Source organism: Gavia stellata, chromosome 4 (genome assembly GCF_030936135.1).
Source record: "Gavia stellata isolate bGavSte3 chromosome 4, bGavSte3.hap2, whole genome shotgun sequence".
Taxonomy (NCBI): Eukaryota; Metazoa; Chordata; class Aves; order Gaviiformes; family Gaviidae; genus Gavia; species Gavia stellata.
This window is the reverse complement of record NC_082597.1, coordinates 53465803-53479436: the sequence shown is the minus strand read 5'-3', so window position 1 is coordinate 53479436 and position 13634 is coordinate 53465803. Positions and strand designations below refer to the sequence as shown.

Genomic DNA, 13634 nt, shown 5'->3' with positions numbered 1-13634 from the left:
GATGTAAGATACTGTACAGAAAAATGCTACAACCATTAGACAGCACATACAGTTAACATACAGTTAATATTGATTGAATGGGTAATCCCTCTGCCCTTCTCCTTTTTAAATTTAAAAAAAAATGATTTTTTTAAATTATTATTGTTTTCATTTTGAATTTTTAACTCTAAGTTGCTATGTGCAACAGCTGTTTTTAATACTGAAAAGAAGACTCAAGACATCATGTACTTTTGTCAATTTAAGACCTGTAGCTGCACTTGCTCAAAAAGAATCCTAGAATGCATTTTTTTGGATATTGTTTTTCCATGTACAACTTTTGAGTACCTTATTATTATTTATTAATTATTTATTATGCTTTAAAATGTGCCTTTCCAAAAGGGTTTTTTCCCATTGTTGCTAAAGACAAATATTTAAATTTACTTTCCTTGAAGTATTTTGAAAATGTATGTCAAATTCAGCAAAGTAGTGTAAATAGTAGGTAAAACCGTACATGAAAGAGACATACATTCTTTTTACAGGATAATATAACTTATATAACACTGGATTCCATCAAAGAGGAATCTGTAGAAAGAAAAAAAAATCACATTTACTAAAATGAAACACTTCTATATTTGGTAAGTAACATCATTAATTAGTACAGGTTAGAGCAACATGGTTGTCAATTTGATTTATTTGTGCATGAAATGAGAATGGGAGCTATTTTGCTGCTGTTCACAATAAGTAACATTATTATTTTGTGTCTGAGTAACTGATATACATATTTTTGTGTAAAAGTTTGCATTTTCAAAAATGCTCTGTAAAATTGGCCATATATTTTGTACAAGCTCAGTTTACATGACTGAAAGTGTATGAATGTAGGCAGAGCTCAGAACAATGCAAATTCCTGTAATATGTATTTATTCTATGGAACAGAGGAACAATAAGGAAACTAGATTTACCTGAGCTGCTTGGTGTTTGCCACTGACATCAATGGGAACAGGATGAAGCTTAGGATTTCCCACTATTAAAATTGACCTGGCAAGATGAGATTCACTTCTTCCATAGTCCTGAAGAGCCAGGGAGTCTCTATGAAGAGCTTCCTAAGATACTGAAGACCTGAGAAAGAAGGTGGGGAAAGGAGTGGGAGGGGTGAGGACTAGCTATATGCTAAGCATCTCTCAGCCCTCAACAGGGTTTAGACCCTAAAATATGCAGGCATGAACACCATGCTCCGTCCATCTCCTCTGGAGGAACTAATTCCATCTAGACAGTGTCATCCTTTTCCTTGCCGCTTCATTTCAGAGAAGAAATAAATTCCAAAGAGAGTTACTAGTCAGTTGTCAGATAAGGTTTAAGTGAAAGCAATGGGCAGACAGATACTGATGTCATCAGGCAGCTTTCTACGGCTTTTAAAGACTCTTACTGTTTTACCAAAATATTTTCGTTTCACCTTGGCAAAACTACCATATAAAACCCATAAATATTAGTGCATGGAAAATTAAATAATAATGAAATAATAATATTATAATAATTAAATAATGAAAAAAATAATTAAAGTATAGGTACAGAGGGGAAATACGATGGAAACAGATTTAAAGTTGTGATGGACATTCTGTGCATGTATGCATGGTTGTTGTACTGTTGATAGGGAGTGTGCCTGTCTGATGAAGATTAGCTCAATTAACTTCTGATTTCCTTACTTTTGTGTTCACATGTGTGTAACAACAGCTATTTCACAATTATTTTTTTGCATATAGCAAAAAGCATAGCAAAATAACAAATCAATCAACTAACCATATTTTTCTTTGGTCTGTCATTTTCATATCACTTTTGAAATGCTACTCTTTATATGTAATTATCTTCAGCTCATAAAAAAGAAAAAATGTTAATTTTCTTACCAAATAAAGAATATTTCCAATTAATATTTGACATGAGTTCAAAAGGTCAATTTTCTTTGTCCACGGTGAGAGCAAACTGTAATAAGAGGGTCTTTCTGATGTTGGCAATAGTGTAAGTAGCATAACAGAATTCAGTTTCTTGTGCCTCACTTTGGCAAGTTACAGTGGAAGAAACTAGTTGATTATCATGTTTTAATTCAGACTTTTAATTCATCATTGACTGAAAACTGATTTTTTGCACAAAAAGTAGGTTCAATTACTTTCTTAAAATTCATTAAGTGATAGAAAGATTTTCCTAATTTACTGATGTACATATGAAAAAAAAATCCTAACTTACTAATATATGTAAAATTAAGAAGCTTGATTATTAATTGCATCAAAGAATTAGGAGAAACATGTTTCTGAGAACATTCAATATTAATGGTAATCTAAATCGCTCTAATCTTCTGTCAAAATCTTCTTTTCTGGAGGTTGAATGGTAATTTGTTTTGTTCCAAGTTCTCCTTAGTGTTGCTTTCACAATAACTATTGAAGTGTTTTAATACGCAGATAAATGAATATGTTTGATAATTGCTCATATATTGTATGTGTTTATGATGCCAAAGAAGGGCTCTCTAGGCTTTTTCTCTTTCTCCACCCCACTTTTCTATGAAGTTATATGCTTTTTTACAGAGTTAATACACTACTATACTTTTGCCTTGCTGTATTCTGATTACAAGAGAGCTTTAGATGGACTATTCACCACAGCTGGGAGTTTTAGGGTGTAAGAACATCTATTTGCAGATTGTCCAATTTGAATTTGATTGTCAAGTTATTAAAGCATAAAAATACAGTGTATATAGTGAACCTGCATTCATTTTGTAGGAAATAATGTTGGAATACGGTAGCAATGCAAGACCTCCTAGGAGGGGATTTCTGCACTGGCCCAAGGGAAAAAAAATGCCTGCAGCCAAGTCCTGCTCATATTTCCTGTGTTCTTTAGTTTGATAACCAAGTTCTGATTTTGAGCATGTCTTTCTGTACTGTTTGGGAGCTGACAATGATTAGTCTGTCCATCCTGTCTCATCTCTCTGAGTCATCAAGATTTACTCTCTCTCCTTCGCCCTTTGTCTTCCAACCTGAGTGTCTTGAGAAGCTTCACATAAGTGCATTTATACACTCATTAATAAAGTTTCAGTTTAAAAAAAAATCAGTATAGTTTCAGTTGAAAAATATTTCCTAAGAAAGACCAGAGTCAGGAAGTACAACAATGCATTAAAGAGTGCCTGGATTAGGGGAGAAAATTAGGGGAGAAAAACACTAGGTTTTTTGTTTTTTGTTTTTTGTTTTGTTTTAAAAAAGGCCTAATACATCACAAATAATATATGAACTTATGGATCCCTTGCATTTTGACAAAACAACCATCAGGCAAATCCTAACAACTGTAAACCAAAGCAAGCAAGCAAGCAAAACCAAGTAATTTAATATTCCTGTTGTTTATGTATTTATTTTAGTATTTATATTAAATATATAAATTTCTATACCACTTTCAATTTTCTGCTTCATTCTCCTATAAGCTGGTACAAATCAAAGGAAGAAAGTAGAATCCAATAAATAAGAAAATAACTAATAAAGTATTATGTAGAAGTATAAAAGAGGTTATAGAATATCGATCGACAAGAACTTCTTTTCTTCCAATATGTAAGGACAACCTGTCTTTGCCATATAAATAACATCTGTCTATTATGGAAGAGCTATCGTTCATGAAGTTAAAATAATTTCTTTTAATTGGAAAGGTTAGAGTGACTTTCATAGCTGGAAGTTGTGTTCTGTAGAAAAGAACATCTGTAGACTTCTGAGCAGATTAAAAAAAAAGTACTTCATTTTTTGCTTCTTTGTACCCAAGACAATATTTCAGTCTTGTTCGTCCAAGAAATTAAATTGCAGGCAGAAGTGAGCTACCCAGCAGTATGCAGAATTACGCTTACTGCAGAACACAATGTGTCACACAAATAATTCTGTATGCATGCACTATTACTTATGGGAAAACAACTGTTTAAATTTATGAGCTAATTAATCATTCAAACATATGCAATGAAAAAGAGACCAGTCTGCAACACCAGTATTCCATTGGTGTTAAAATACAGATTTAGTAGTAAAGAACTTTTAAAAAGCATATGTAAAGCATAACTTGTCACTTTTTGTTGATGTAGATCATGAAAAATACCAGTATGAAAAACTCCTTTTACCTATTAGCTTCAGATTATTTTCTTTAAACTGCAGCACTTGATTCTAAGGTATGAAGTGAAGGGAAAATATTGCTTGCCAATGACTGTTTAACACTATATCAGAAGGTGAAGAAAACAGACTGTAATTCAGGACTCATAATCTTATGTCCTAGAAGTTGTAATACTAATGATTGAACACTGTGTTACAGAATAAAAAAATAGGTAGAAAATTGCTTCCACAAAGGATACAGTCAGCTTCAAATGTAGTCAGTTAGCAAAAAACCTGCAGGTACTTAATGTGCCTATGGTATCCAATTTCCAGGCTTTGGTGTTGGGTTTTTTTTTTTGGTAGATTGGCAGTCACGTTTTTCTACTTTGAAACAAAAAAATCTTCTTTACTGTTTTGTGAACAGTCCATAATAGATCGTGAAACTGGTTACACAGGACATATAATGAAGCTGACTGTAAAATAAGTGCTGTAAAATGCAGAAAGATAACAAAAAAAAGAAACATAATTTATTAAACTTTTGGTTTATATATATGTAGTTTATTTAAAAATATAATTGGTTAAAATGGGAGCTAAAATATCAGGCCAAGTAAAAAGAATAAATTTACTGACTCTTTAAAGGATATGATTGGATCTCACTAATCTTACAATTGTATGAATCTAGACTAACTGACCTAAAGCCAATGAATATACTTGTGAAAAAAGTAGTGCAAAATCAGGTTATAACCTCAGTGTAATTACCACAGTCATACTGGCAGAACAGATCTAACTGAAATGACAGAATAGTTATTAGTCTTTGAGACTGCCCTACATAAAGTTCATGACTGCTATAAAGATGAAAGTGTAAATTTATTTTTATAAATAAATTATATTCATATGAACATGACATTTTAAGTTCTTTTCAAGATAATTTGACCCTTAATGTTTAATCACACTTGTTGCAGTGATCTGTAGATTATTAATACATCAAGTTTCTGACATTTCTGTACTTGCCAAGCCAAAAAAATAACTTCACAATTGTGCTTTATTTGCAGCATCTGGCGAGGACCAAATATAAACTGCACAGACAGTTCGGGTTATACTGCTTTACATCATGCAGCTTTAAACGGACACAAGTAAGTGCCTCGTTTAGTTTTTATGTAGAATGGTATTTAACTGCATAACTTAAAAATATGTAGCATAGCACTGAGATTTTCACAGAAAGTTGACAAACCCCGTCTTACTAAAAAATCTTATTTCCCATGGGATATATTAATATAAGAATTTTTGACACTGTCATTGATATCAGCATGTAGTAATAAAAAATAGGAAATTCAGTTTAGAAGTTACTGATTCTGTACTGGTTCTTCCAAATTCTTGCTTGATTTTGAGTAAATTTATTATTGTTATCGCTAGTGGTGGCTCTAGTGCTTTTTAGCTGGTGGGAAATTACAACAGAAAATCTTGTAGTATACTTGTGTGTGTATGCCTAAAAGTATAGTGCATTGAATGTTTAAGGAAACTATTGTGGAACAAAAGAACAGTATAGATTAATCATTATCAAATTAAAAGTAGCATGATAAGAATATTTAGTAGTTACACCCTTGAAAGCAGAAAAAATGGCTATTAACTTGTATGGGACCTTGTAGCTTTTTCCTCCCTGCTGTCCATCCAAGTTTTCACATGCATGTCTCAACAAGCTTGGGAAAGCCTGCAAAATCCCCACTAAGGGGTACTGCACAGGCATACCAGTGCAGGTGAACTCTTTAAGGCATTGACGTGTCAGTAAAAAACTGGAAACTTGCTACATATTTTGTTATTACACCTTGTAATTTGTTCTGTGTTACCTCTGTTATTACATGTTGCCCCTTGCTACGTGTTGCCTCCATTTTATTATGTTGCCAACTGCATGTTGTTATTAAGGCAGAACAAGAAAGATTTTAATGAGGTCTATAAAGCTCTAGTGGGATGGACCCCACTGTAACCAAGGTAAGAGCTTACCCACTTAATGGAGTCCAGCTATCTTGTTTGTAAACTGACGGTGTTAATACTGTCTGGATTTTCACTAAGGAAAATTTTGACGTAAGGCTTTCGGTTATTCCTCTGTGGGAGATAAGGAACTGATCAAAAACCAGCTGAAACTGAGAGTGATTTGCACTAACTTTAATGTGATTTTGGACTGTCCATAAGATGACATATGAATCCATAATAATTATATGTTAGTTTACTCATTTCACAGTCTTTCCATTTTTCCTTGGAAAAATTAAAACTTTAGGATGCGTCTTTAATTGTATTCTAGAAACCAACATATTTTCTTTAGACCAGATTAATCTTTTGGTGAATATAGGATATTCTGTTTCCGAATAAATAAATGAAGCTAAAATACTGTTAAAGTAGATATTGTGCATTTTCTAAAATTTCAGTTCTGTAGCAAGATTCAGAATCATCTATTAATATATTTTACCTCCATGGAATTAGGTCTAAGTCCTTAATGTGGTCTATTAAACTCAGCCTTTTTTAAAAAGAGAGAAAATCACATTTCTCTTGTTTATAGTTTATGGATTGTTTCTTGTGCCATTGCATATTTTTGACTGACAAAAGCCCAAGCCTTAGCTTGCAAAGACTGATGGTTTTAAATAGCCAAAAACTGGTTTTAGTATGTTTAATACTGACTATAAACCAATAGTTACCCAGCAAAGTAAAAATATTGCTGTATAAACACTGAATCTATCAGAGATTTCAAGTGAATCCTAGCAATATAAGCTATAAAATCCCAAAACATGCAAGAGCCAAATAACATTTTAAGACACAGTGTTGGCCAAACTTCTGCTAAAGTCAGAGAGAACTTCAAGATGTGGACTTATGTACAGCAGCAGGTATAACCGCAGCTTTTGAAAAGATCATAATGGCCACTGGCTGCTATGACCCCTTACCCTCACAGCAGGGTAAGTAGCAGTTACTGACATCAGATTTATGGCCTGTTACACTAAACTGAAATACACCATTAGGTATTTCATGATGAATCATGATGGTTTGGGACCTGCTATCCAAGCCATCATACTGATCCTGCTACAATGGTAGCACAGTCAGCAAAAGAATTGGACAGACACCTTGGTGGTTGTAATTTCAGTAGTCACCACAAATAACAAATAAATAGCTTTACACTCTGTTTCAGATTTGAAACTTGATATTCAAAATCAATACTGAGTATAATCTGTTGACACTGCCTTCCCACTTAGGAGAAGTTCTTGTCCTTTGAAAACTTTTGGGGGTTTAATTTTTCATATTTTACATTAGGACCAACTTGAGAGATTTCAAAGTTTCTCAGGAAAAGTGAGAACATAAGACTTAATGCCCAACCAATAATTTGTGGCTGGGACACTTGTCAGACAGCAGTGTTCAGGTCCCTGCTTGATCATTTTATGTGATGAATTCCATCCTTGGTTATTCTGGGATAGTTCTCTTTCCTTTTGAAACTATTCTGCTTTATATAAATAATTAAATCGTATCTGGGGCAGGGACTTGAATCTCAGTCTCCCTAAGTAATTTTACTTAGCCCAGGAATGTTACTGGGCTAAGGACTCTCAGTCTTCTCCTCTCTGAAATTTATTTCTACAAAATGAAAAAGTTCTGACAGAGCACTAAAAAAGACTCACCCTAGAGAAATGTGATGGGTCAGGGCATTCTTAAAGGATGACCTAGGTTCTATTTTGTAGCTTGAATCTTGCAACAGACTCTTCCCAATAGTTGCTGTATATCATTATCTATAGATTTCAACTGTGGAGGGTTTTTTTTGCTGTTTTTCCCTCACATATTTCAATTTCTGTTTCCTTTGAGTTGTGTCCCTTTCAAACTAATGTGTATCTCTAGCTTTCACGAGACCATCTACTGCAAGACCAACTATTATGACATGAGAAGTCTCTCAAACCTTATTTGTACAGAAAAGTCTCAGGAGTCACTTTTCTGGAACTTTTGGTGTAGCAAAAGTCATTCTGTAGTGGAGTTGCTCTTTCTTGGTTGTTTTCATGTTATTTGACTTTGTCAGGAGTAAGCAAAATCCAGCTTAAAGTCTCCCTCAAAGCTTAGATGTGATGACTCCAATATCTCTATGATTTCTTTTGGAGACAATTGGGAGTTTCTTTTGACTTCCATATAGTCACTCTTACTTGCAACATTTTTCTCTCAACAGGCAATTAAATCAACCATCAAGGTTGGGAGGACAATTGCCTTGGGATTTACCTTCTGTCTTAATTTGTAGTCAGGGCCTTTGTTTATAGTAATAACATAGGCTGCACTGAGCTCCTTCCACCCCTCCCCCTCCTATTTTTTGAGCAAAATTGGTGAGAGCCAGTGTTTCCATATTCGGCAAAAATGTGCATAGAACTGCTCACACTGGTTCATAGATGCTATTAACTTAATAACTAATGAGGCCTGACTGCATCAAACTATGGGAAGACAAGTGGAGAGGTAAGACAGAATTGATTTACTTTTTGACATACTTGATAACCAATGATCATATCACACACCTGATTTTTAAGTTTAACCTTTGAAATTAAGTACAGGAGACTGCTTAAAAATCAGGGATGCAATATACCAGCTTATACTAAGCTTTCATTTAATGGGTGATAAGCCACACTAAAAATACTGAAAGGAATATAATAAGAATTAAAATAATAAAAATCAGTTTTTTCCTCACTACTCTCAGGAAGCTGGGTGTGGGAAATGAAAATAGAAGCAGTTATTCCACAGAAGATATTATATATCTAACTAGGTCATCATTAAATTGTTTCCTCCAAAAGAATTGTTTGACGTAACACCTTAAAGAAGAAGAAAACCTGTTACTTTTAAGCCTTACTGCAAGAACCGTGTCCATAAAGCTACCCTCTTGTCTCCCTGCCTCCAGAACTCAGCAATGATGGGGATAGGAGTACTTTTCTGCCTTTAGTGCCTGGAAGGTTTGTCTTGAGAGACGTGCATGTGGCCTTGACTGGCAAATTCTAAAAATGTTTCCATGGACAGGTGGTCCTGTTGAAAGAAACAGATTCAGAGAACTCACGATAATATTGTTGATGGGTATTCATAAGAAATAAGAATCATTACAATGAATAACATTTTGACTATGTTTTACTGTCTATTTCATTCTTAACAATGATTGGTTTTCATTTTTGTAGCAGTTTCACTTGAAATACAGGTTTTTTTTCTGTTATTCAGGGTAAAAATTTTGGTAATATGTATGTTCATGTAAAAAAAAATAAGCTTCCCGTCAAGTTTTAGATTTAATTCCTGTTTTCCAGGGATATAGTTCTCAAATTACTTCAGTATGAAGCATCAACTAATGTGGCAGATAATAAAGGTTATTTTCCTATTCACTTGGCTGCTTGGAGAGGAGATGTAGACATTGTGAAGATTCTCATCCATCATGGGCCATCACACTCCAGAGTGAATGAACAGGTGAAGTGATAAAAAATATTTGTGTACATCATCAGAAAAGAGTAGCACATATTCTTTAGGTCTGGCAAATCTATAGCGAAATTAAAAAAAAAGTCTATTTTCCATTGTTTCAGTAATTTCTTCTCCAAGACTGATAAAATCTTCCAATATAAGCATACCAGATATCTTTGTTCTGGATGGACACTGACCTAAAGGATATTAGATTTAAAAAGCATGAAAAAACCCTCTGCTTGTTTCTGAAAAATTGTACGAAGACATACTCTAACTATGCATTTCATATATAGATGTAAATTTGCATAAGCTCTGTGTCTTTTTAACTTTATTAGATACTAAATTCCTGAAGAGCTTTGAGATAAAATTAATATTCTTGGTATATTTTGAGTGTACTGTGAATGAACTGATATGCAGAGATAAATGACAAACCAGATGGGACTGCATGTATGCATGTGCAGCAGAAAGGATGCATAAATACTAGGAAAAAATGATAAGAGTATTACAGTGGGTAAGGGCAGGATAAATATGTTGCATTCTGTTGTCAAACATATGGCACACCTTCTGTTTTCATTCTGTATATTCTTAAATGGTCCGTTTGTAGGGTTAGTATTTAGAAATAGAAGGAAAGAAGGCAATTAAAACCTGATGGCATCTATAGTCAGCTGAACTGCTTGAGGGCTAGAAGTAGGCTGTGAAATATGAGTAGTAACCATAAGCTATTGAATTTGCCAGGGTAATCAGGAAGTTATTGGAATGTAAAGGTGGGAGTCAGCTCCAAATTCAGACCTAAATTTTAGTGTCTATATTGCCTGTATATGCACTGTTTTATTCCACAGAGGTCTATCATTGTAATCACAGGAGCCAACAGGGTTATTCAGGTGACCAAAAGTAATGCAGGATTCATTTGCCCAAAACACAGAATTCCAGTACCTTCTAAGGCCCTGCAGTAACTGAAACATCTGTGTGGGCCTGAAGGTATGACAGAGGATGCTGAGAATTTCCCTGTCCTTGTGGAGTGGCTGATGGACTCCAGGTAGGGTACCCTACAGCACTTCAAATGGCAAAGTATAATCCAACAGATGAATTGCACTCTCAGTGCCTATGTTAGTGTGTCCGGAAGGCAAACTGTGAGAAAATAAGAAATGTTAGACCTAAACTGCAAACATTAACCAGTGTGAGATGCCATTCCTTGAATAATCTATTTGATATCTGAGGTTCTACACTTAGCCATTGGAATCCATACAATAACTATGATACGAATATCGAGAATTAATGCAGGAAATATAGGAAAATAAAGTAATAAAATACACCCATGTGACAGTTTTCTGGGAAATCCTATAATACCCTGGCTCATCCAAGAAAAAATACAAAACCCAAAACTTGTCATTCTGTGTTTTGAGTTGCAGATTAGGAGTTTCTCCGAGTTTCTCATTCTCATCAGCTGTTGCATGTAGGATGAAACCAGTTGAATTGTAGGGTTACCTTTTGTCAAGGAGAAGGGTTTTTTCAGTTTTATTTCTGCAACAAAATAAAAAAGCAACTTTCTGACTGCATGTTAGCCATTTGCTAGAAGACATTCCTTCTAGTCTACTGACAGAAAACTGGAAGCTATGCAGGAACTTCACGTAGAGGGATAGTGAAAAAGATTTCACTGAGATCAGAAAGAGAAATGTAAATTCAAACCTACTTCTTCCCAATCCCACATATACACCAAACTTCTAGAATATTCTCAAGCTTGATTAGGTGTGCTGTCCAGTCTCTCTGGTTTGATCACTGGAGCAAATAAGCAGGGATGCATCCGATTCTATACCCCACTGACTCAAAAAAGGTCTTGTCATTAGATCTCCTGCTGTTTATGCATTTTACCCAAAAACTTTATAATGGAAAATGTGTGAGAAATCCTCACAAGAAATGTCTTTTAAGGGAGTCTTGATCATATTAAACTTTGAAGTTAAACTCATACATACACAGTTGTTCTGACCTTGTAAATCCCCTGGGGTTCCACTCTAGGCAGTGGCCAGCTGTAGCAGGTGGACCACTTTTCTGGCACTGACTTTCCCATGCTAATTAGCACTCTACACAGGAGAATATTATCCATATCATGGAATGAGGGAAATGCCATGTTGATACAAAGCCATCTCCACCCACATATCCTCAAATAACACCAGACTGGTATCCGCACCCTAATACCTATTGTATATTCTTATGAGTCTGTAGGTTTCTGAGACTTTTGCTTATTTGCTGATAGGATGTATAAGGCAGGTGGCTCCTCATAGGTCTCATAGCTTCTCTCAGATCTGTGGAGTTGAAGCTACAACTTATAAGAAATCCTGGGCTATTTTTCTTCCTTCTTTTTTCTTCTGAGAGTTGGAAAGAAGGATAGCCGTTTTTCCTGACACTTGTTCACCACAGCAAATAACATACTCAAGTCAGACTTTTTTTCCTGTTTTTCTTTTTTTGGTAAGGATTACATTAAGAATGTATGTGCTTTCAGTTTAAGAAAAGAATTTTGTTCATTGTTTAAAAATTGTTGCAACTAATTTATAATATATCTTTGCTTTTCATCTATTTTATTAAAATTCTATGTAAAAGAAATGCTTCAAGAAACTTAACTGAAAGTAATGAACAACACAACAAAGAAGTAAATGAGAAGCTGTGATGCATAAATGTGTATTACATGAATTAATGGATTTGATATGGTGAACTTTAAATTAATTGAACTGCATTATACGCATTTAAAATGCAGTTAACTAGCGTCATAGGATCATATCCACCCATATCCAGCATCTAAAGCTCTGAATGCCCCCTACTGTTCCTATTACATAAAATTGAAAAAAACAGTGAAGAGGCAAACAATTAAATGACAATTATTTTATGGGGGTGGTGGAATGTAGACTGGCAACTCTACACACAGAAAATGGTTACAGTGTAACAATTATGTCAGAATAATTCCATCACTGTTTAATACAGGTGTCTTAGTTGACATGCATGATGTATGTTTTAAATTACAAAATACGGTAAAATTACAAAACATGTAAGTGTTCAAACTTCATTGATGAAGACTTGAAAATATGTAAATTATAAATTGAATGGAGATCAAGTAAGTAGTATGAGATCAAGATTTGTTAGTAAATTAATACCAAATATAAAAAAAGATGTGCTGTTAACAGTCAGACTACTTACATGTTTGTTTATATAAAGGCATCTGGGTAGCACAAACATTTATTATGGCAACTCTCATCATAAAATTACATAATTGCTAAGAAATCCTAATCTATGAAAAAAAAAATAATAAATAACAGACACATATAGGTCAATATGTAGTGTTTGGTATTAGTGCAGGAAATCACATGCAAAAAAGGTGAATGATGTCAGGAATAAGTATGAAGTTCAAAATATATTTTTAATATATATTGACAGAATATGAATAGTAAAACATTTACAGGAAAAAATGTGAACACTTCTGAAATTTCTCGATGATGTTGCTCTCTGTTTCGTGATTCTGCCTGTTTTTCTTTATGCACATAGCACATCTTTTTCCTTGCAGTTATGTAATTAACGTACTGTAGAATTCTTCTGTGCATCAAATTGTAATTGTCATAAAAACCACTCACATTTCCTTAATGCCGTTTGACACTTCTTCTGAAATGTGAAGAAAAAGAGTTCAGGATGCATTCATAATATGTAAATACCTAACAACTAACATAATTACTGTCTTCCCCTAATCATCAAAATGAAGCACAGACATTATAGGCTTCTCTCAGTGACACCTCAGGGGTTTCCAGAAGTACAATTCAGTTCCAAAGTAGCTTGCAAAACCAATCATTTTCATGTTCTGCATTTGATGTTCCCCCCCTCCCCTTAAATTAGAGACTATGTGGATGAATTTTCGAATTTCCCTTGCAACTGTTATCATAGCCTTTTTAGGAGAAAAAAGTGCAGAGGCAATATTTTTGATTTGAGACAATTGCAGCAATAAATGTGAAGAAAACATTTATTCAAAGTAGTCAACCAAATTACAGAACTACTTTTTTGTTTTGTTTCCACATAAGTAAAGGTGAATTTCAATGGGAATTCTGTAGGTTTGATTCTAATTCACACTGGGTAATTTGCAGCAGA

General features: G+C 34.2%; 1 protein-coding gene across 1 annotated transcript in view; it reads left to right on the top strand.

Moving 5' to 3' along the window:
* The window catches only part of ANKS1B (ankyrin repeat and sterile alpha motif domain containing 1B), a 457036-nt gene that overhangs the window by 49157 nt on the left and 394245 nt on the right, over positions 1-13634 (top strand). The window contains exons 2-3 of the mRNA XM_059816688.1: positions 5126-5206; positions 9365-9521. Of these exons, the coding sequence (XP_059672671.1) occupies positions 5126-5206; positions 9365-9521 (238 nt within the window). The remainder of the gene's footprint in view (positions 1-5125; positions 5207-9364; positions 9522-13634) is intronic.